The following is a 24,750-nucleotide window of genomic DNA, read 5'->3' as shown; positions in this document are numbered from 1 at the left end:
TGCTAAACAGTTTTTGCCAAAAATTTGTACCCATGAAAGATTTAACAACCTCTAAAAAAGCATGAAAAATTAGACACTGATTTCTGTCATGACTGAATAAAAGGAGCTTTGGATCAGGCTCTGAATGTGCACATTGTGGCAGCACTCTTATTTTTCCCTTGTGTGCTAATTGCTCGCATTCCTGTGCTACCATAAAACCCCATTTCTTTTGCAATGCCGAGTCCCATCAATCCACCATGTGAACAGAAGAGGGGAAAGGAAGCAAAACCAAAAACATCTGCACTACCTTGAGGTTAGAAAACGATCCTGTTACATGCGGAAATGGGCATCGGTCCTTGCTTGTCTGGTTTTATGGGCTCAGCCCTCTGAAGTGCTAAATCCCATGGGAATGTGCTTGAGAGTGCTGAACACTCGACAGGACTCAGCTCTCGGACTGCTGGGAAAATACCTCCAGGGGAGAGAAAAGCCTTTCTCCATATTTGGGCCAGGACAGAGAACTAAGGTAGCAGTTAAACTTAGTGAATAAACTTAGGAAATAACAGTGTTAGCAATAATGCAGAATGGCACTGAAAGGAAAAACAAGCTGGGAAAGATGAACAAAGGTAATGAAGCAATTCAGCCCTGAGCGCAGCTGTGGAGGCACACAGGAATGCCTTTTTTTCCACAGGACTCAATTTATCCTCAAGGTTTTGGTGTTACCAGACTTTACCCCTGCAGGCTACATGAGCACCTCTGCTGCTTTGAATGCAACATGCAGGCAGTAATGAGTATATGCTATGGTAAAACAAGGCAGCTCCCGTGCACAGCTGTGCCCAGCAGAGACTCCACAAGCCAGCATGCCCTCGTCCCCTCACCGCTGCTGCTGTGGACATGAGCCGCAGGGTGGGCTGACGGCACGGGCACAGCACTGCCATCCGTTTATGAAGCCTGCACCCAGGTTTTTCAGGTGTTCAAACCTTTTTATTCCAGAGAATGCAAACAGAACAAAGATTTCTGGGGCTGGCTCCTAAGTAGCCACGATAAGCACTCCCATGGCCCAGGCGTGACTGCAGAAAAGCACTGGGCCATTTCGTGGTCAGTGTCTGCCAGGCTTGATGCCTGCAGGATGGAAGAACCAGAGCAAAAATGTCGCTGCCTCCTACTCTGCATCACGCTTTAACTATTCAGCTAGCCAGGAGTGTCAGAAAACACAGGAGTAGAAGGAGAGCCCAGTTCCCCTCTCTCTACTGCTCCATGCAAGCAGTGCCAGCCGCGCGCAGTGCAGCCTCAGAGCAGGGGCAGTGGGGCTGTGGGTCGGGCGCAGCACCCGCTCACCGTGCCCTCCGGCGCTGGCAGGCAGAGCCTGCTGCTCCCCACCGCTGCTCAGGCCCTGCGGCAGGAACACAGAATTATTTTTACTCTGCAGGCTGAGCGCGCTGCTCTGTGCCTCTGAGCACTATATCCTGAGGCCTCTTCCCCGAATGAGGAGCTGTTTCTCAGCTTGTGCATGCTCTCATCGTGACTTCAGTTCACCCAAACCGAACCTCTGCTCCCAGGAACGTGCAGAAATTGGAGTCCAGATCCCTATCAATGTTAAAGCTCGAGTCTTCCATTTCATACCACCATTTCATGACCTTTACATGATCAAAGTATACTTATTGAAATGTTTTTTTTCCACTATCAGACTCTTTCTCTGAAAGGCCTGATGATTGCTGCTTCAAACATTTTTCTTGTTCTGTTTTAAGCTTGTCTTGCGATGAGGAGTGGGGGATAGAGAAGAAGCTATAAATCATCAGAAAATGACAGAAGTATCACATGTATTTTCTAATCAAGAGGCAGGTACAGCTCTATTCTAGTTCAGATCAGACACGTTTCCAACAGAGCAGGTTCAGCCGCCTCCGCTCACCGCGCACACCCTCCCGACTGCATCTGCGCTACCTGTGGATTGCAACACTATATAAGGCTGCTTTAATGTTGCTCTGTTAAAAGTTCAACCCCAAATTATAGCACCATGTTTAAAAACAACTTTCTATGCCTTTCTCTAAACACAGTGGATGTTACTTGGGAAGCAAGCAAAGGCTGCATTTTACATACTTTCTCTTTTCTACTCTGACATTTCCTGACTGCAAACCAGTGGACTCGAAAATAATTCAGACGTAAATTGGGTGGGGGACCTCAGCCACAGCCCAACTACGCAGCCTTTAAAACTTTCAGCACACAGATACTTTATGTCTTACCAGAAGGGCTCTCACTGCATTCGAGGGTCTGTAATCGCCCACAGGCTGCCTGCCCCGTTTGGAAACAAACCACATTCCCATTTCTGGCAAGTCATGTCTTATCAGCAGAGAGAATTACTGATTAAGGGTTATACCCCAACCTGCTCAGGGCCTTTCATGGAAGGCAGCAGGTTCCGCCTGTAAAGATGAGGTATTGGACAAAATGTTCACTACTACCGAGCTCATTTTTGCAACTCTTGCCTTGTCATGAATAGAAACATGACTGGTATACTGAAGAAATTCAGGGTGAAGACAGTCAGGAACATCATCCTGCCTTTTCCAGAAGTGTCTGTATCTTGGACAGATCAGCAGCTGTGCAGAGCAGCCTTTCTGCCAGCCCCATCGTACAAAAGGTACAGTGCCTGTATGCACACTCTCCAGCACAAAGCATGCAAATAACAGCAATATAGGCACGTGCAATCAGAGTGTCACGAACCATTCCTAAAGTAACAATCACATCGTAGGCAAACTCAGCTACTGCTGTAATAGCACTATGGTGGCTGGCTCTCTCCTTCATGGCTCAGCTACATGATTTTCTAATCAGAATCTAATAAACCCTCTAAGTTACTGAGGGATTAACATAATGTTTTCCAATGCAGAATTATTTTCTTATGCCATATGCTGCAAGCAAATAATGCCATACTACATGACCACACCAGAAAAAGTATGAGGGCGAACAGTTATTTATATGACTATCCCATTATTATCAGTATATAAAGTCTACAGTGCTGTAAATAAAGGCCATCTGTAAATAGATATACTAAATAAAGCTTACTGAAGGCAATGCAAAGACTCTTATTAACTTTGGTAGGTTCTAAATCAGGATCACCTGCCGTTTTGAGGAGGTTTTCCAGAACACATTAAGCACTTATGACCACAAGTTTCAACCGGAGTGCAAGGCTCACTCTCCTATATCCCATTCACATACATTCCTGCAATTTTTTGACTTGGAATTTATAATTTTTTAAGGAAATAAAAAAAAAAAGAAAAAAATCATCACTCATATCTGTCTGCAATTCATTTTGCTCTACATCAGACCAACACACTGCATCTAGCTGTAGTCTTTAAGATGCCATGCAAAACACTGGAAATGAAGAACACACCATGCCATGCAGCACAGTTGTTTTCCAGGAGAGGACAACCAGAAACCTCTGGGTTAAGCAAGGAAAGGCCACCTAGCACTTGGTTATAAATACATACTGGCAATGTAAAGCGCACTACCAGACGGACTCCAGTATGCCAAAACTGACATTCTGACACAGCAGTCCAAGTCCACATCCATGCCAACATCGTCTCAGGAATGCAAGTTACAAAATACCTTCAGAATCAACCGCCGCCGATAAACTCTTGTAATAACTCTCTGCTCTTCATCTGCGCTCGAATCGCTCTCAATCTCACTGTCACTGTCACTAAATTCCTAATAAATGCAGTTTTAGTACATGTGAACAGCACATTTGCAAAACAGAACATGCTGATCAGGACTAGGAGAAGAAAACAGAGGTTATCATGGACAGTGGTTTTCCTTTCTTTACTATGTACCCAATGACTCACAGTTTTGTGCTTAAAGTATAAGGTGGGAGGAGGCCATTTTGCTCCTTGGCATGCTGTAGCTTGGTAAGTGTACCAGGTATGGAATATCTCAGCAGCTCTTAAGTCTTAGAAAATGGTATATGGAATGCATCTGACCTGTGGTATTTCTAAATCTTATGTAGTTGCTAAAAATTTTGTGTACCAAAAATCCTTGTCGTAACTCCTTGCTTTTTTCTCCTCAAAAATTAATGTTTCAAACAAGTTGCATGGTTTCGCAAGATAGGGGAAGTGAATTCCCTCATAAAGAAGGAAGACATTTAAACAGAAGGGTTCAGTGGTGCCCTTCCACAAAGATTACAAATAAGCATTTTGAAAAACTTCTCCATGTATATGGCTTTCCCGCTCAGTATTTATCTGCTTTCAGGCAGCAAAACTGTAGTGTCAAGTACAATCACTCTACATTTTGTAAGAAGGGAACTGGTAGACTTCAGCTCAGAGTGCGGGGGAACAGCCTGATGCTGGTCTCAGCTCGATGCCGGGAGGTACCAGTGTCTCACGCAGGCATCTACTCCATGCTGGCACCCTCTGACAGCCCCAGAGTTCTCCTCTCCAAAATCCAAGGAGCATCTCAGCTTTGGGGCTGAGCTGCCTTGTACGCACATGCCTGGTGGAGGGCTTCATACCTATGTGTGTGATGGACACAGGGCAGAGGCCCTTCACACATTATGTTTGCCTGAATCAACCCTTTTCTGAATAGAGAAATTTGAAATTTTTCTCTGTAATTACTCAATGACAGCCCCAAGCTGATTTTAAAGTCATAAATCGTGGATAGTGCTGACCGCATTTCTGTTTCTCTTTTTGAGTTTGGCCCAAGACATCCCAAACAAAAAGCATTTCTCAGAAATGATGTGTAAAACAAGAGTAGGCATAGGTGGGTGGAGAAAAAGGACTGTATAGCAAAAAGGGTTAGGGCAGGATGACAGTATTCATCTGCATGTAGAGTCTCCTGCTGTCCTCTGACACTAGCCAAATGTGTATACAAAAAATTACAATTCAGCCCTATCTCGAAGAAGTAACAAGAAGCGGAAGATTCCCAGAGGGCATAAAGGCATTGGAGGAAGAGTTATTTTTAATAAACAGATTCAAGTGGTTTATTTGTGATGGAATTCTGACACTGACAGTCACCTCAGCCACGGGGTGGACATCATTCTCTTTGGCATTATAGAGCAACTGTGCTGTGCTCCTCTCATTTTAAAAGATCACTGGAATCTGATGTTTGTGCATTCGTAGAACATTATATGGCCTACACTTTCACTGCACTGCTTTTGTAAACTTTTAGGCATTTACGTGGACTTGGGATGAGGCCAACGATTTGTTTCATCCCTGTCACCAGGCAGCAACCCAGTATCAATCATCTGAGTTTATCTCTTGTTGCAAACTGTGTGCGAAGGCACTGATGCAAGCCTCACCCTGCAGGTGGAATGCTATTGCTTCTTAGCTTTTTCCCAATGGGTCACAGAACAATAAAAATCTTACTTTGGGAAGTAATTTTATTTCCCCCCGCCCCCCCCCCTTTCTTTCCACAGAAATAAATCTGTTTCTTCGATACTTTTCTCTTTATGGAGCATTTCTGAAGAATTCCTGGCAGAAAGATGGCAGCTGAAATTCTCTTTCTGTTTTCATGACAGCATATGACATGTCTCACCCTGAACTGGACTGTGCTAGTAATTAAAATATTGACTTCAAATTAGATTAGAAGACATTCTCGAAGAAATATCAACAAGACATTAGAAGCAATTCCTGTTGCCATCCTAACAAACACTGGTTTGTTACCCAATTCAGGCTTTGTGAGAGGCCCAGATTTAGAAATGACATTTTTTTCTGGTACCAGTTTACTTAAACATCATGTCTATAAAAAGACTTGTTATTTAGAAGAGAAGTTTATCACTCTTTACCAATAAAGCAAAAGTAGTGCAAAAAGCACACATAAGAAAAGCCTGCACTTATTCCTTCGAATCCAGATGGGAAATCCAAAAGACAAGAGCAGACGAAAGTGGAGGACAACTTATCTTCTCACTCGTGGGAAGCCAGAGGTTGCACACCCTCAGCATGTTACAGTGTGCATCTACGCTTACCCCTGTGTTTAAACAATGTAGCATAATAACATCAGCCCAGGGTCTGCCCCATAGCCTACGGATGCTAAAGGAATTCTTCCATCTGCCTTTAACTGCCTTTGCAGAAGGCTCTTACATTTTTTAAGTATTCCAGTAATTAGTGAATATTAGGAAAGATCTTCACTGCTTCAACTGTGTCACGATCTAATAACAAGATAATAACAATCATATGCTGCATAACTACTGAGACTGAATATGTTACCATCTAATAAAAGAACTCTTAGGTGTATAATCAAAAGAGCAGTTGAAAATGAACTAATTTAAACCTGAATAATTTGTTGCAGCCCACCACAGCCAACATTTTTATTGTGCTACAATAAAATAATAAAAAAAAAGCAATATAATGTAGAAGCAATTCTACTGAAATACCTCGCTTCCAGAAGTTATAATGTCCTCCTGTATTACAGCCAGGAAAAGACAATGTCAGCAGAGACAGGAATGTACAAGAAACTCCGCAGTTGCCCTTTTCAGCATGGTTCCCTGCCAGCCCTGTGGTCTATTCCATGGCAGCCCTCCCACTGCTGGGTTGTGAGGTGCACACAGCTATTGGGCTATAAGCCATTCTTTAAATCAACTTTACTTTTAAGCATCTGGGAAATAAATATAAGCAACTGAGAAAGCTATTAAAAACATCATCATCAGAAAACAACTTATAATGGAGGTTCTGCAGTTAAGGATGCGGAAGCTGGGCAAGGCAGAACCGAAGTGGAGCCTCTCCACAGTCTTTTAAGAAGAACCACTATCTGGAAAAATGCTTTACACATTTGGAAATTTTTTGATCCCTGTTGGCTGGGTGCACTTTGGAGTCAGGGTGAATGAAGCCATGAAACAAGAAACATAAGGGGGAGATTAAATATTACTCAAAAATTACTTTCCTGCAAATTAACAGAGTAAAAAATCGCAGGGGGTGCTGGGGACAAGGAGCAAGATAGAGGCCAAAAAGTCCCTATACCTCTCTCCTCACTTCAATGTCACAAGAAGAGTGGAAACCAGTAGCATCACCTTGGATGTGGAAACAGATGGAGGCAGCTGAGCTGTTTGGCACTGTTGCACAGGTGGCGTGTCAGGGCAGGAAAGGGGCCTGTTCCCAGCGGTGCGGGATAGCAGTCCCAGAAGCTGCTCTGAACTCTTCCAGGGCTCAGGGCCAGTCAGGCAGAGGGTTGTGCAGCCCTGCTTGGCTCCTCTGCCTGCCCAGGCTCCACCTGGTTCTATTCACACTGCAAAATATAAATTTCCACTAACTTCCACATCTCTTAATTTAGCAATAAATAGAAAGGGCATAAAGAAGGCTAAAATAACCCCAACCCTGTCATAAACAACATTACAAGTCTTTCAAAAAATTATGTCAAGCGATATGTCAAGCAATAGGGACTTCCTCACAGAGTTAATTACTACAGGACATAATGTACCTTCTGTTCAGACATTACTGCTCCCTCCTCCTCTTGGATGCTTGTTCTTGGCTTGCCATCCTCAGAAGTGCTCCAGCTCATCTTCTTCACACTGACAGGCACAGATGTTTTGTTGCCTTCTGTTGTTGGCTTGCTAGTCTCTTCCAAAGATTTCTGATATGCTGTTGATGATAACATTTGCTCATCAGTACCAGCTGAAATGTGGGGCTTTGTTTTCAGGGCTTCTTTGTCACTCTGTTTTCCCACATCATTTAAAGATTCCTGGATGTAGGATTTAGTTTTTGTCTCTGATGTGGATTCGGATAGGCTTCCATTTGTTTCTGGCTTCCCTGCTTCTCCTTTGACATATGAGGTAACAGAATCCCTACATTGGTCCGAACTACAAGGAGAAGAAAAAAAAAAGAAAGAAGAATAGACAGCCATTCAGTGCTTAAATCACACTCAGAAGGGCTAAGTACTGAGCCTCTTACCGAGCCTTCATTCTTAGCATGTGTTCCAGACAGGAAAAAAGTAAAATTTTAAATTCAGTTTGCAAACATAAATCTATTTAATAGCCTTGTGTTCTGCATCATGGTATCTTTTCAGAAGCAACGAGAGTATGGCCAACATCGGAAACAAGGCCAAATGTTAATCCCCTTCCACTTGGGGGGCAGGGAAAGAAAAAGAGAAAGAAAACCACAGAAAACTTACCATTTCCCTTGTATAATCATGAGATAAAGCCCCCAAGGCACTAATTCACTAACCTGCTCTCTAATCAAGGAGGTGATGAAAGTATCTGTTACCATGCAATTACCAGTAATGACCGAACAGATTGTAGTTTTTCCCCCAATATCTGTACTCCAGATAAGTCATGCCATTTTAAAAATATTGGTATCCGAAAATAAATCCTTAGTGCAAAGTTTCAATAATACCACAGCCAAAGGCAAGGAAGGTTACTACAAGAGAGGAAGCTGACTAAAGTTTTGCCTCAGTTTACGTATGGACAGGTTTAACCTGCACTTCTGATGCACGGTTTTCTTCTCTCGCATTTTTGCTTGCTTTCAGGGATACACTGCAACTGTAAATGTGAAAATACTATAGCTATTTGCTGGCAAAACTCTTATAAAAGATAGTAAATTGAATTAACGTAGTTAGAAACAGATATGTTATCTACTCAAGGAAGTAGATCTATTTCTAGAAGTGATCTATTTTACTAATTTACCACAATATAAAATGCAGGATAACAGTGCTTGCTTAACAACAGAAGTCGCATCAGTAGTAGATCAAGTGCTTCACAGTCCTGAAAGACAATCAGTTTGCTGAAATCAATGGCCAAATTCCCACTGGATTCAACGAGAGAGTTATCTAATGCTACCTGGAACCACAAAGCACCCTGAGTCAAAGTTGCAAGGGTTGTAAACTGCTGACAGACAAATAATCACTCTGCAGATAGTCATCCTCTGCTGATTTACAGTTCACGCAGACCTGGCGCCTTCAACTAGTAATCATGGGAGCCACATTCAAAACAAAGGCAGGCAGGAGCTCTTCACCCAGTGGGTACCAGTAAGGCTGAACATGGCAACATATGTGGTGAATGTTGAAAGCTTAAGTAGATCCAAGGGGAGATGGAGGCTGGAAAAGCTTATGCAACAGAAATGCATTGAGGATAAATACGTAGAAAGCATCCATCTCAGGAGGTTGTTGTGCTGAAAGCAAGTGGTATTTGGGAGAGTACCGGAGGAAATCGGCATATATGTCCACTCTCCTCCTTCCCTGAGCATCCTCTGCGGTCACTGCTGGGACACAACATATGGGACTAAACGGATTTGGTATCACCTCCTTACCTTCTTATGCCTTGTAAGTAATCTCTTTTAAAATCTAGTAAATTAGCATGATATAACATGCTCAAAGTAAGTGTTATAAAAAGAGTGACAATTTAAAAATTTGCTTATGGAAAAAGTAAGAACTATCTTAGAGAAGGCAGAGAGATGCAATGAAAAGGATGACTGCTAAAAAGGTACTTGAGAAATAAGAGTAATGTAATATCCTCATTTCAGGTAATGTACGTTTCATAGTTTTCAATTCCAGTTACATATACGCATCACTTTGATTAAAAACACAAGAGATAAAGAACACAAAAATATTATGCACCAGACATAATGTAAACTACTTCTGAAATACCTATATTAAGAATGAAACACGATAAATATACACTTCTAAAGACAAGTATGCCTGAGGCCAAATCAACTATTACTTTTTCTTTTAAATATATTTGTGTGCGTGTGTGTGTACAAACACATGTTCTTACAGAACAGCAGAACAGCAGCCTCAGCACTGCTCTTGGAGGTAAAAGCAGAGTGAAGAGGCTTGCTTACACGCACACGCAGACACCGTTATACAAAGGTGCTCACCTATCATCCAAGCGATCTAGCAGGCTACCACCTATTCTCCGTCCCGACGTCGGTGGCTCGGTGACACTAGACGAGTCAGGCTGCCAACCTGTAATTGAAGACATTTCCTGTTCTGCTTGTTGAACACCTTTAAGAATTGACCATACTCTTTCCTCCGTCATCTCCTCAGACTCAGCTCCTTCTTCCAGATGAATGTCCTCAAACAGAGATTTAAGCTTTTCTTCCGTCATCTCCTCATCAGTACCAGACTTTTCTCTCTCAGGCTGTTCAGTCCTTACTCCTGTTTTACTAGTCTCTTCACTCTGCCTTTGTTTAGCATCTTTTGATATCCCGCCATAACTACCAAGATACCGTGGAAAATCCTTAAGGTCCGCTTCCTCCAACTGGCTCTCGCCTATGGAAATATCTTTAGGTGTTCCTTCTCTAGGCACTGAGAAATCAAGCTTGCTGTCGTCCAGTGAAGTGTCTTCTTCAGTCACCACTGGCGGTGCTGCTGCTGTACCATCTACGTGTCCCTGGGAGGTCACTAACACGTCACTCAGTCTACTGGGAGTTCTAAGGGGTGACTCTAGGCTAGAGGTGTCGCTAAAGAAATCGTCCTGGTGGAAAGGGGTGGGAGGCACAAAACGCAACCCAGTGGGAGTTTCCAGTTCCACTTGAATGTTGGGATAACCTAAGGAAGACAGCACATTTGGACTGACTGGGATGAAGCATGGAGCGACAAATAAGCAAATGTCAAATGATTCATGAGTTACATAAAGTATGAAACATATGAGGAGGTGCAGGTGTACAAGAACAAATGCAGTTCTGATGGATTTCTTTACTTTGTCCTAAATAGATGGAATGAAAAATGAGTACTGCCAGCAAATAGGACAATGAAGCCAGTACTTTGGACTATTTTGTAAAAATTTCAGCAATTGTTTTTGCAGCCATTTTAACATTTTTAAACTATAGCAGACTGTCTTATGAGCATGCAATAAACCAAATGTGGACAAGGGTGGTTGTCCCTTTATATCCAGTACAATCTCTTGCAGTCATATTGTGTATATCTTTCTTTCCCAGTTTTTATTTATTTAGATTTGGAAGCTTAATAAATAAATTTTAAAGACAGAAGTAGATCATAACATAGGACAGCCACTTTTTTGTCAGTAGGCATTATTTCTAAAACAGGACCACATTTTTAAATATAGTTTTATATGAAAATACACAGTACCAGAAATGCAATGTTACTAATATATATGTCTCCAATTTAATCATAGAGCACAAGAATGGAATATTTAAAAAGTGAGGAACAGAAATGGATCCTAATGAGGATACTAAAAAATAGTAAATCTAAATACACAGCAGGATAAAAAACTAAAAAAGGAAGTGAATAAAGGAGTAAAATTACACAAACACAACAAGGGAGAGCTATATGAATATTTCAGGTACAGTAAAGTTATACAGGTGAGAGGACTGTGGTGAGTAAGGAGATCTTGGTGATCTTGGAGAGTGAGGTGATCTTGGTGACATGGGTACAATCAGATACACTGATCAAATAGAGAGAGAAAAGAAAAGAAAAATTGATGAAAACACAGTAAAAACCATACAAAAGGATTAAACTGAACAGACATATGAAAATGATAAAAAAATCTGAAGTTTGCATTCCAGCAAATAATAGGTTGGGTAGCCTACGAAAGGGAGGAAATGCATGCTGTGGGGTTAACTTGACGTTGTGCTGCCTGCAAAGGGAGGTGCATTAACAGGGTTTGATTTTTTTTTGTTTGTTTGTTTCCTGAACCAGCTGAGAGAAAGGCAAAGGTGGTCTGGTCTTGGTGAGGAAAGAAAGCTTGAGGAAGGTTCAGAGAAGAGGAGAGACAGAAAGCAACTGCAGAGAAGCGTATTTTTTTCATAGAAACATTGATGCTACTATTAAAAGGCACAAGCAACATTTCAAGAGCAATTTTCTTAAAATGTCAACAGAAAGTTATTTCTGTAATGCAATGATTCAATGACCGGCAATGCTGCTCAATAATGGAGGTACACTGAGCTTATATGCTCTAAATAAAAAAAAAAAAAATCCTACCAAAATACAGAGAAAGCCCAATAAATACTTAAACAAATTACAAAACCCAAAGGAAATGCTACTTACAAAAGAAAAGTCTTATTTAAGGAGCTATACTACATGTGATACAAATCAAAGCAGAAGCAACCCAGGGCCTGTTAACTAATATTTAAAAGAAGAAAAAACAGTATCTAGCATCTCCAACATGCTGATCAATAAGTATACCTATGGCAATTCTATTTTACAAACAGAACTTCATTTATCCTTTTAATCTCTCTCAAAATTAACTTGCACAATTCTGTTCTGAGTTGGTAGAGCCTTCATGTGGAAATAATTACATAATTTTACCCATTAATAGACTGGAAAAGATACTCTCTCATGCACTAATAAACCGTTTTCCTATTTTTCCACTGCCACTGTAGAAATGGTCCAAGTGAAAATTACAAAGTAATGGATGTCCACCTGTCTCAAAGAGGCTTGGTAATAAACTGCACATTAATTTACTCTGTGCACTTACTAAGCACTTTTCTTTTTCCCCTCGTTCTTCCTTCTTTTTTTTTCTTCAGAGAATTCTTAAGAATTCTTGCTCTTACTTACTTAGACAGAAAGTCAAAGAATATACATATATTTCCAGGTAACTTGAAAAGTATGTAATACCAAGTACATTAAAAATATACATGGGCAAGCCTCAAAGATGAGCTATTGCTGGAGAAAAACATTAAAGTACTGTCAACGGAGGCTGGTGGGAACAAGCTTACTCAGGCATATGTTTGCGGGATCCTGCTTATTCTTTGAGATACTAATGTGAAACCTGTGTATCATACCATGAGCATGCTTTAGCAGAGGAAAACCCCTTACCATTAAACTCGATTATTTTTGTAGCACTTACTGTCTTTCTTGAAAGACTACTTTATACAACATCATTGTATTATTGGACATGTCACTGAACTAAATATGACCATGGAATTCAATTACCATCAATGGGATCATGAAAAACGTTATTTTCATCTGCAAAACTTCTGGTGCCTGAAATATTTCCGTAATCAAATATTGGTCCTTCCAACAGTGTCACGATATCTATTCGATTAATTTTTGTCAATACAGAAGTTAAGGCATCAGCTGAAAAACAAACAGAACATGTCAGAAAAAAGTTCAGTGTTGCACAATTGTGTAATCGTTTTTCTCAGTTACATTCACATTGCATTAACCATGGATTGCTGGCATGTGTTTCTGTCCCACTGCCTTTGGTGCTAGCAAACCCCATCATTTGTCCAAGTGGTCGTTCTGCTGCCTACTTACTCAAGATATAAATCTATTAAGAGCCTTCCCTCCCCCCCAAGCATTATTATATTACAACACAAAAGGCACAAAGAGTAAGGTCAGAGAGTTCTTTAAGAACATATTTACTTACTACTGAAACAAAATATCCTTTACTGGAGCGTAAAAAGAGTGTAAAGCTACTTTCACCATTCTGTTTCGAGGAACAACAGAATAGGTAGCCATGTAGGTATTAATGCAATACATCCTGAAATCTCATTTACAGTAATCTTGTTGCAAGAACAGAGTAATACTGGAAATTACTTTAACAGTGGAAGAGATCAAAGCAGACTCAAATACTGTGTAGGAGTGTGTAGATTAGAGAACGGTAACAAACACCACTGACCTACACAAAAACTAAAACCTCTCTTTCAATTTGAGCAATTCAAGTGAAATGCACAGCTAAAACCAACAGGATCAGCGCAGAATCAGTGTCTCCATCACTTCTCGCAGAAGGAGGCTTAGCCTTTTCTTAAGACCTGCAGTACGGTGAAGCTACCTAACTTAACTTTTCCGTGTTCCATGTTCCTTGCTATTAGAAAGTTTTCCTCAATATTTTCTTTGCTGGAACTTAAGTTCATTACTTATCCCACCAGTTACGGACATGGAGAACAGATTATTTCCTTCTGCATGTATACTGAATAAATATGACATGTTTCTGACTTCTGGTAAAAATATAACTGAAACGTCTTTTTTTTTCCTTCCCATCAGTGGTTTGCAAAAGACATAATGTTTTCTTCAATTTAACTTACTTAGATGAGGCAACAGATGAAATGGGCTATAACTTATAAACAACAACAGTAACTACTTGAACTTACTTGTAGCATTTTTCCCATCTCTGGTAACCCATTTCTTTAATAACATGAAGCTTTGAGCAATAAGAGAATTTGGGTTTTCTACTCGGATTTGATTTATTTCATCCACAGAAAAATTCAGTTCTCTTGCCAGTTCTATAAAGACAAAAAAAAAAAAAAAAAAAAGGCAAGCAAGAAAAGAAACTAACAACAAAAGCACCAAACAAAGCACAAATCCCTCAATCACCCTGTCAGGCTTAAAAATATTACCTTTCTTAGATCACACAGATGTCAACAAAACTACCTGACACAAACTTTGCGGATAACGATGAACATGGCATTATATACTCACACTTCAATTTCCTAAGACAGACATAATTTTGAAATTCAGTCATCTCTGTGAGCTATTATTGTATTTATACTCAGCAAGCCACTTAAACATGGTGAAAAAAACCTCTGTGGAGACTGCCTCATCGCTGCTATTTTATCCATCCTGGGTTTTCTGGTGATGCTTACTCTTTGTGAGCTTGCTGTGCAGCTCAGCACTAGTGCTGTCGTCACCTGCGCCCAGGAAGAGCTGGCTGCTGCAGCTGTAAGGCTGTGAAGGGCCAGCTCTGCCCACCAGTATACCAACCTGCTGGGGCACTGCTGGGCTCCCTGGAACCGCCAGGGCTTTGGGGAACGGCTCCCCAGACACAGAGGCAGCCCTGAGCCTGACTCCTCGGGTAAGCATCTTGAGAGGAAAGCCATTTTAGCTGTTTTCCCTATGAGTTTCTGTTTGATTTACGGCAAGACCCGTGGGGTAATTTCCTATTAGGCACCTTTGCCCAGTAATGTGTTGCAGGTTTTGGGAGGTTGCGCCCACTGTGAGTCTGGGAGAGCCTGACGCAGCCTTTCTGCAGATTTCGGTAAAAGACTACTTCTGCAAATGTTCTAGCGAAGACTAATTTCAATATTAAAGCAGAAAAGCTTACCTGTCCAGCTAAGTCCTAGGTGATCAGCTACAATTGCCATCCTTATATCTGTCCGTTCACATGGACTCTGTGGACCTGTGATTTACAATTTGTCGATTAAAAAGGTTTTGCACAGAAAACCACAATACTGGACAATAGCTTATTATAAATAATAGCTTTAATTTGACTAAGTTGCCAGTGCTTATATTTTTTACTAGAATGGTTGTGTGTCCTAATAACCTACAAAGCAACTTTTTTTCATAGCTTTTAGATTTTCACCTGTGTAAAGCCAAATGTCAAACTACATGATGTCGTGTAATGAAACCAAACATGCTGACAATATAGCTGTTAGACTGTACACAAGTTGTTCGATTACTGGTGGAAACCACCAAGACCAGATTATCATCTATTTTCTCTAATTTGACAGAACAGATTTGCTGTCACAAAAGAAATCTTTCAATTTCTGAATTACATCAATTTTTGAGTTACATGAATGTCTTTGGCATGCTTCACTAGCTTTCTACAGTACAGGCTTTGTTTGAAGGAAGAAAGAAGAGTATAAGACAGCACATACAGATGACAATGACAGAATGAAAACTACAGTTAAGTCACTCCACAGGCAATCACAACAGTTCATGCACTAGGATCAACAAGTTGAAAGTTTTACAAACTAGGCTTGATCTCCACGAGGTGAGCCATGAGAGCTCCAGAAACCTGACTGCCTTCATTCTCACCAGTCCTCTTACTCCTCCTCCTCTCACTGTCGGCCTTTTCAATCTTTGATTTTATAGATGCTGCCTCTGTTCTCATGTCTCTAGCAGACTTCGATGTAATGGAAGGCTGGTAAACTTGAGTAGCTTCTGATAAGGATGTGTTCCTTGATGTACTGTCTTCTTCATCATCAGAGACCTCTGACTGCATCTTTTTCTCTTCATCAGATAGACGATCCACAAGCTTTAATGTCTCACCACTAATTCCCTTAAAATATTCAATAGAATGTTTACATACCTCCCTAAGCTGATTTTTCCTTACTTTAACTGTTGTCATGGTGACGGAGGTAGATCTTACCTTTACTGGTAATTTAGAAGGAAGCGGTTTTGGTTTTTCTTTCTCTACCTGCTCTTGTTTTGGCAGGGCTGGAGTTCTTCTAGCTAGGTTACTCCTATGTGTATTTTTTACAGGAATCCTAGACCTTGCTTCTAGACAGGGAGAAGAATTATTTTGTTTTGCTTTGTCAGGCTTACTAGCCCCTCTCACTTTACTCCCTGTATTGCTTTGGAGATTATTTTGTGAAAAGACTTCTTTCACTGAGCTGGCCTTTACAGGAAGCTTTGATTTTCCTCTAGCCCCTACTAATTCTGTTGACTTTTGCTGCTCTCCATGTGGTTTTTGCTTATCTCTTACTCTGTGTCCTTGTGTTGTCCCTGTACCTTTTCCTGAAGTGCTTTTCGCTTGATTAGCTTTCTGGAGGGAACATTTTGGTTCCAAATGTTCTTTTAGCACTACATTACAGGTAATATCATCTGTAGGGACAGCAGATGAATCCAAATTGTTGTTGTTATTAAAATTATCTTTTGGAAAATCAGTGTTTTCTGTTTGCCTACAGCTTGTCTGGCTAGAAGCTGAACTCGCAATCACTGCTACAGTTTCATTTTCTAATCCCTGACCACTTGGCATCACAGCTTCTATCTTATCTGTCACTTCGCCAGGGCCATCTTTCTTCAGAGTCATGGTGGAAGCAGAAATTCCCATTTTAATTGGTGTGCGCAATTTGGGATCAACTTTAGAAGCATTTACCGCTGCCGATGATTTTTCCAGTGAGTTACTACCAAGTGTTTGTTCCATGCAATCTCCACTGGCCTGGATGATGGGCTTATGTTCAACTGCTGTTGTTTCTACTGGTCTCTCTAGGTTTGTTTCTACAGTGTTGTCCCCTGCCTGTGGCTGTGTGATGGCAGTGACTGTACTTTTATCCCCTTCCCCCTTGTCCCCTGACTTCCCTTCAGAAGTATGCTCACCAATCTGAAAAAATTGGAGTCTTTCTTCAACAAAATCCCTCTTGCTCATGTCAATTGCACCACTGCGAGTCATCTCAAACATCTTCCCTTCATGAAATGGGAAGGGGTTGGGCTCGCTAGTTGGCGTACTTTCATCTGTTGGAGTTCTGGCTGGAGTTGTATCAGGTGTTGTTGCTTGAGATCTGTCTTCCACTGCCAGACCAAATGGCTTAGCCTCATCATCCCTTGATTTAGTCTCAAACACTTCATCGTCACCTCGATTATTGGACCACGGATCAAAGTCAAGACTCTTGGTGGCCACCGTTTTGAAAGGTGTTGCAAATTCTTCGTCTACTTTGTAACTGAAATACGTATCAGGAAATACAGTCCTGTCAGGGTGTCTTCCTTCCAAAGTGAAAAACTGTGCCCCTGACTTCTGTTCGCTCTTATCTCCGGCTTTTTCTGAAGCTGGACCCTTCGAAGGTGCCTTGTCTTCTTCAGGGCCTACCTTGCCTTCCTCCTCAATGACTTCAAGCTTACTCTGGCTAAAGCAGCGATCAGTCTGCTTTAGAATGCCTTCTGTAGTCCATACATCCTTTTTGGTTTCAACTGCCGGACCTGCAAGTTTAGAATCACTCTCAGTTAAACCATCATCTTCATCTTGCAAATCATAACCGTCAAGAGAGTCAATCTCTGTTGCATCGGTATCATGGGAGAACTCTGCAGTGGTTGCTATGGAACACTCTGTGACAGACTGGTCATTGTTACTCCCATTTTGCACTACATCATTCTGGGGTGATTCAAGCCCAACATCAAACTCATTAGGTTTCCCAGAAGTGGGATGTCCTAACTCTTTCTGTTTCTCAATCTTTTCAGGGCCTCTGGGTTTTGAGGTTTCTTTATGGTCATCTTCCAGTTCTTTCAGTTTGAATGTATACTTTTTAAGTGGGACAGGTTGATAGAGAGATTCATCATCACTGGAGTCACTGACATCTGCTCCTGGTGGCACAGGAGATGGTGGCTGTACTCTTATTACGGGTTCAGCCAGCTGGCATTTGTCATGTTCATCTTGCAAGTTCACTTCTGTCATCTCCATTTCACTTTCAGTGGAATAACGAGGCTTCTTTTCTGACTCGCCTTGATCTGCATCCAGTGGAGGAGGAGGAGGGAATTCAATGTAGGCAACTCTGTTACCTTTGGGTCTTTTGTTAGAGTCCTTATTTATATGGTTAGGTAACGCTTTGTCAGTATGTGGTTCCTCAATCTCTGCCTGTTTTACAGATGTTGACTTAGCCTCTGCTTCCTCCTCTGATTCCTCAGATACCTCAGGTATAGGACTGGGTTTGCCTGGGATATAAGCTATTAGTGAGTCGGGTGTTTTAGATGTAAACTCGTAACTCACTTCCTCCGAACTCGGTGTTTCTGGTGTTAAAGGGCTTTTACCAGAGCTATCTATAAAGGACACTTGCTCTAGTGTGTCATCTTCTGGACTACCTTGTGGAGAAGGAGGTTGCTTTTGCTGTCTAGCTGTGTAAAATGTCCCCCTTGTCTCTTGTACTGTCTTACTCTCCTGACTGACAATTTTTTTAATATTTCCTTGTTGCACCTCTTTCTCATATTGCTTTCCTACTTGAACAAAACTGACATAAACAGGCAAGGTCTTAATTTCTTTTACTCCCTCAGTGCTTGCTAGTGGTGCAACTTTATCCAAGTAATCGCTGGCACCGGGGTCAACTAACTCACTTGAAGGAAATTCCTTTCCCGGACTACATTCTAAAGAATCTGGCGATTTGCTAGGGGATAGCTCCATTTCCTCAATGGGAGGAGTTAGACCTATTGAGCTCTGCTGCTTGGTAACTTTTCTGATTTCTGAACACTTTATTTTTTCGTCTTCCATATAATCAATCTGCCTCTCAACTTTCTCCTTAATCACAGCTGATTGGGATACTTTAGCTGAAAGTTCATAGACACCATCAAGCATGGTTCTCTTCTCCTCAACAATTCTGACTGGAATATGGGACACAGCAATTTCTTCTTTTCTTTTGGATATTTTATCAGCCACTTCACCATTACGTTCTCCCTCCCTGACAACAAATTCTCTGTATAAAACCCTTTTTGAGGGAGATTTGACAGTCAGTTCCTTCACTTCTTCTGAATGAATTCCATTTGCTGCCAGTTTGTGCTCTGTCACAGTGGCAAATTCACTTTTTTTGTCAGTTTTAGTTTCAGCATGATCCACATGGTTTTCTTTTACTGTATCTGGAACCAGCACATGTGACAGTTTTTCTTTTTGTGTTTGATGATTAGAAGTTCCAGGACTTTCCCACGTCCTATAGATCTTTTTGTCCCAGTGTCCCTTCGCCGTTGAGTCTGAGCCGTACACCAGGTCTTTCGCCTGTGGTTCTGAAAAGTATTCTGGCACCACACCTTTACTCATCTCAGGTCGTTTTTGTGCATCTGAAGCACGGAAGTCTTCGATAGCTTTTGCTTTACCTGGAACAAAATCTTCCTGTATTTTCACCTCTTTCTGTAAGGCTGTGCTCCCATCAATGACCTCTACTTGCTTTGCGTGTTTCTCTCTGGAATAAAACTGATACACTGGTAACTTACTTTCTTGCGATTTCTTTACTGGAATTTTGGACTGACCATCCAGCTTTTTTTCTTCTTGAGTCACGTCCTTACTCCTTGGACTTACACTTTGTTCAAATTTAAGCCTAATGGAACTGAGCTTTGATTGCTTCAGCTGAAATCCAGTCTGTGAAACCTCAGGTACTCCAGTCTGCTGAGCACTTCCTTTGTGTTCCATAGTTTGTTTAGAGTCCTCTGCAGGTTGCACAAATATCCTTTTTTCAGGACTGCTGGGCAAACTGGATGCCTTTCTTTCATCCACCTTGGGAAAACATTTCCCATCATGTGCATACTGCTTCACCTTACTCCATTCGTCACCGGACGACGGTAATTCAGAGAGCAGAACCTTCTCAGGGCTGCTGCTGGCAGAGCTCTGGCTAGAATGTATTTCTTTGCCATTTTTTTTATGCTGCTTTTTCTCTGGAGACTGTAGCTCATCGTTCAACTTCTCTGTTTTATCCCGAAAAAACTGTGATACTTCAGTCAGTTTTTCTTCTGCCTCTTTAACAGTCCTGTCCACCCTGTCTTCATACATCAACTTTTCTCTACCTCTGTCTAATCTGTCCTCAGTAAAGCGCATCCACATCGCATGTTTTGGACTACTAACATCTCCAGTGTAGTGTAACACTGTCACTTTATCATAATGATCATCTTTAGACATTTTACCTACACCATTTTCAGATACATCTTTATAGATTTTGGAGAGAATCTCTTTTTTGGGGGCAGTAGCTACTTTTTCTCTGCATCGTTTATCAGACCCCTGTAACTCTGCACTAAGGGGTAGAGCATGGTCAGTAACTGACTCCTCAGTATCAGAATGAGACACATCTAGCTTTTCTGAAAGAAGCATTTTCTCAGCAAACCTGTAAGACTCCCCTCTTAGTTCTGACAACTCATCATCATGGTATTCTATTGAGTGCTGACTCAAAAGCTTCAGTGTTTTGTAAGAGTCATCAGACATGAGTTGAGCAGAACTAGGGCGACTGTCTTCTTCCTGGGACACAGGAGTGTTAACTCTAGAGGATTCCAGATAAGAAGGAAGTGACTCTTCGGCCGTGAGCTCCTCTTCTTCTTGCTGACCTTGTTCATCTGAACAAGGAAAAGCATCATGTTTTTCCAACTCTTTTAAGTTAATATCTCCCCGAGGTAAGTCTTTCTGATATACATACATTTCTTTTTCTGGATGCTTTTTTGTTTCTCTAATAATGACTTCAGTAGGTTCAGCCTGATTACCTTGTTCAATATGGACCTCTATTATTCGCTCCAGTTTGGGTTTCATTTTGCTGTCCTTCTCTGCATGTTGTGGTGAAGTTTCAGCAGACTTGCTAACATCGGAAGTTACTGATGATTTATGTTCAAACAGACCTGCCAGTTCTTTGGAAGGATCACGTCCAGACTGAAAGGCTTTCATTATGTCATGAACAGACATTGTTTCCTCAATCCTTTCAGACGTGCTTTCAGTGCATGGAGGTTTATGATAAACCATCCTAGTTGTTGTAGTGATATGCGTTTCTTCTTTTACTCGGACACCTTTACTAAGGACACACTTATGGTCGTCTTCTTCGCTGCTGCTGGCCTTCATTTGAAAAGCTTTAACCTTCTCTTTAATAGATCCAGCAGGTTTTTGCTCCAGCTCCATAAATGTAGGGCTAGGCTTTGAGGCTGGTAGCTCCTCTGCTTTCTGCTCGGGAATTTCTTCAGACGATGGTTCGTAGCTGCGGATAACATGAACTACTTCAGTTCTCGTTTCTGTAATGACGGGAGGGATGGGTACGTCATGGAAAAGTGGTTTTGGCCCTGTGCTTTCAGCACTTTGTGGGGCAGAAGGTGTCTTTTCACTCCTCGTTTCAAAGCCACTGTCAGATAAGGGACTTTTATCTTGATCATGTTGAGAAAAGTCATCTGGAGACTCTAAAATAGTATCTGTTCCAAAAAAGGAATCTGCAATTTTACATAGCTCCTTTTCTGATGTTGAAGGCCTCATGGAGGCTGGAGGCATTTTAAGTTTATGTTCCTGCAAAGCAATAGCTGGTTTTAAAATGCGTTTTTGTCTCTCTTCACCTTCTTTTTTCCCCTCTTCAAACTTGTACTTTATGTTTGTTAATGAACTGCTACCAATATCATTTGCTAAGTAATCAATAACTTTTGACAAGCTATAATCCTTTTCCGACATGGTTTTAGTTTTAATTTGGACCTTCTCTGGAACAGACATAGGAGGGCTTGTCAAAGCTTGCTGTCTCGCTTCATCAATCTCCTCTGTACTGAACTCTACCCAGTCATCCTCGGACAGGTGTCCTTGATCACTTTTGGATACTTTAGCCGACCCTTTACTCTCTAAACACACATCTTTTTTCAGAATCTCACTAACTTTTACTAAGTCCTCTTTTACTTTCTCAACAATTTTAAAGGGCTCTTCATCATCAATTCTACCCTCTTTTGGTATCTCGGGTTGGAACGGTTTGTCCTCTGTGACATCTGTCTGCAATATTGCAGTCATTCTGATTAGATCCTCTTTCATTTCAGCAACATCTTTCAGTATCTCCTGACTGGAGGATAAAGAAGAGGGTGTGGACAATTTGAGAGCAGAGGGTGCTAAAAACAAGGATGATTTTATTGGAGATGAAGTTCGATTAAAGGGAGGCTGTGTGCGTGCCTCTGTAGTCAATGTTTTAATAGGTGACAGTAACGCAGCAGCTGATTTTGTAAGTGGAGACGACTCTGGGAGCTTCTTTAATGCTGGTTCAGACAAAACATTGACTACAGAATATACTGGCACTGTTATTGTTGATGAAGTTACTGATGAGGTAGTTGCAGATATTGACCCAAGGGCTGTGTACAAAGCACCTGCAGGAGGAGTTCTCATTGACTGGAAAGCTGATGGTGCTGAAGACACAAATGACCTGAGTGGAGAAAATGACATTGTTGTAGCTGTTGAAAACACTCTCTCAGCCGTGTCAGCAACTGCGTTAGCAGCACAACTTGCAGAATGTGCAGCTGCAGCAATCTTGTCTTGAAAAACGGCTGCAGCTTTGGATCCATTTATTAAGTTGGCAGAAGATGGGTATTTCAGAGGTGACACAGATCCATTAAGCAATGGTACATCTGTGTGCCCAGCTACATGTTTTGCTGGCGACGAGAGAGACGAGGCCATCATGACTTTAGAGGATGAAACAGCATCAACTGCTGACATAGCAGGTGACACCACTGACTTTAGAGGGGACGATAAAAGTGAAGATGCTGATGTGATGACCGACTTAAGTGGCAAACTTGAAGAGTACATGTTAATGTTGGATTTGGGGGATGCTGGAGGCGTCATGGTTATGGATGATCTCTCCAAGAGAGACCCTGCTGTAGTCACTGGAGATGTCCGAGAGGGGAATGTGGTAGTGGATGCCAGCCCTTTCAGACTAGCAGCTTCTGTGACTGCTGGAGCTCTGACGAAAGAGCCTGAAGTAACCTGTATATTGTAGGGAGGCTGCGAAACCACAGTTTTTATTGGTGAAGAGATTGTCCGAAATGATCTAATCGGAGATGCTACATCACTAACAGATTTAACTGAAGATGTGGTAGAAGCTCCTAATGTGGATTTGATTGGAGAAGCAGAAGAAACAGACCATATTGATTTTAATGGGGAAGCTGTAGGAGTGTTAGAGGAAGAGCTTGATAAGGAAGTGAAGCCTGATTTGGTTTGCCCAGGCACTGTAATTGGAGCTGTTGTCCACGACTGGTATGGCCGTGTTGGAAAGAATGGCTTGTATGAGTAAGTAGCAGGTAGGGATCTTGTTGCTCCTGCACTCCGTTCAACTGTTTCTTAAATTGTTAAATTAAAATCAAACATAAAAATCAACAAAAATGATTGAAAAACAGAGAGACCAGAGAAGAAAATAGGTCAGTAAACGTTGTAATATTACAAAAAGCAAGTACAATTGTTTGCGTGAGTTAGGATGAAGGAGGCAAAAGAAGATTTAAAAAAGGAAAGAAAAAAATAGGAATGAGCCATATACCGATGATTGGTCCAAACCAAAAAGCAACATGAAATTAAAGACAGAAAGCACATAGCAACCAAATCTGCAAAGAATGAAGAACAAAAAACACAAAGAAGGAATCCATAAGGTAAAAATAAAGCCACATCAAAATTACTTCTCTTACTTCCTATTGACTTTCTGATGTGCTATTTCTGAAATTTTCATATCAGTTCTATTTTGCCTGTTTAGGTACGTCTGCTTTGCGCAACTATTAGAATTATCCTTTTAATAATTTCAGTTGTTGTTGTTCTGTTCAGATATTGAACCTATACAAAATATAAACTTGCATAAAAGGACATTAGATAGCTAATTTTTTTTTAAACCGCTCAGAACTATTTCATGCAGAACCCAAAATTCCTTTAAGTGACAGGCAATTGATGTGCAAACTGTGAAGCAACTGGAATAAATTCAAATCTGTATCTCCCATGCACAATTCGGATATGCTTCACACTCATAAAGCCAATAAGAGCAAGAGCTTTTCTGAGTCAATATTGTAAAAAAAATAATAAAATTAAAGAAAGAAAAGGAACTTTTGCATTTGTTTCTCATGCAATATTCCTTTTGTTTGGTAAAAACTAAAGTAAAACTTTACATGAAATGATTGTAAGAAGCATATGTCATACATGAAATATGGAAAGTATGATATATGATAAACGTGAGCAAGCAAAGCAACTGAATCAGTTTTTATTCATGCACAATATATCATGTCAAAACGAGCACATAGATTAATACATTTTGTATGCTATATTAAGCACAAATATGTAAACCTTACAAGATCATTTCACAAGAGGCCATTAAAAGAAGAGTACACTTTTTCTACAAGATGTAGTGTCTTGGTACCTTTTGAGGAGATTTCTTGTATCAGCTCAAAGACAGACCTGTTCAACTTTACATTTCTCAAAAGGTAACATTAGAAAAGCAGTCAAAGAACAATGTATTATGCAAAAACTTCCTGGCAAGGACAAACCTGTTAACTGTTAGCATCCCCCAGAACACTCAGCTTGCTTATAAGCATTTCGAACAAAATCATCACCAACGACATTTTGCATTACAGGAGGTACTCATGCCAGAAGACAGTATTTCTGGGAATCCCATTACAGCATACATATCCTCTGATACAGCAATAACATTCAGGGAGTTGACACTGAAAGTAACTTAGAGGGCTTTTTTTTCTTTGAAGTTGGAATTAGAAGTGGAGCTAAAATATCCAAACAACTTATTCAACATACCTTTC

General features: G+C 41.0%; 1 protein-coding gene across 20 annotated transcripts in view; it reads right to left on the bottom strand.

The window, feature by feature from the left end:
• The window catches only part of ANK3 (ankyrin 3), a 374,167-nt gene that overhangs the window by 11,382 nt on the left and 338,035 nt on the right, over nt 1-24,750 (bottom strand). For 13 of the 20 annotated variants that reach the window (XM_055721313.1, XM_055721318.1, XM_055721322.1 and 10 more), the window contains 6 exons: nt 20,725-23,301; nt 14,888-14,962; nt 13,938-14,069; nt 12,778-12,921; nt 9,759-10,431; nt 7,369-7,747 (listed from right to left, as the gene is read on the bottom strand). In XM_055721313.1, the coding sequence (XP_055577288.1) occupies nt 7,369-7,747; nt 9,759-10,431; nt 12,778-12,921; nt 13,938-14,069; nt 14,888-14,962; nt 20,725-23,301 (3,980 nt within the window). Of the gene's footprint in view, nt 1-7,368; nt 7,748-9,758; nt 10,432-12,777; nt 12,922-13,937; nt 14,070-14,887; nt 14,963-15,600; nt 23,302-24,750 lie in introns of all 20 variants that reach the window. The other 7 variants (XM_055721328.1, XM_055721329.1, XM_027817154.2 and 4 more) reach the window with 4 other exon arrangements.

This window comes from Falco cherrug, chromosome 9 (assembly GCF_023634085.1).
Source record: "Falco cherrug isolate bFalChe1 chromosome 9, bFalChe1.pri, whole genome shotgun sequence".
Classification (NCBI taxonomy): Eukaryota; Metazoa; Chordata; class Aves; order Falconiformes; family Falconidae; genus Falco; species Falco cherrug.
This window is presented reverse-complemented; position numbering and strand designations above follow the sequence as displayed.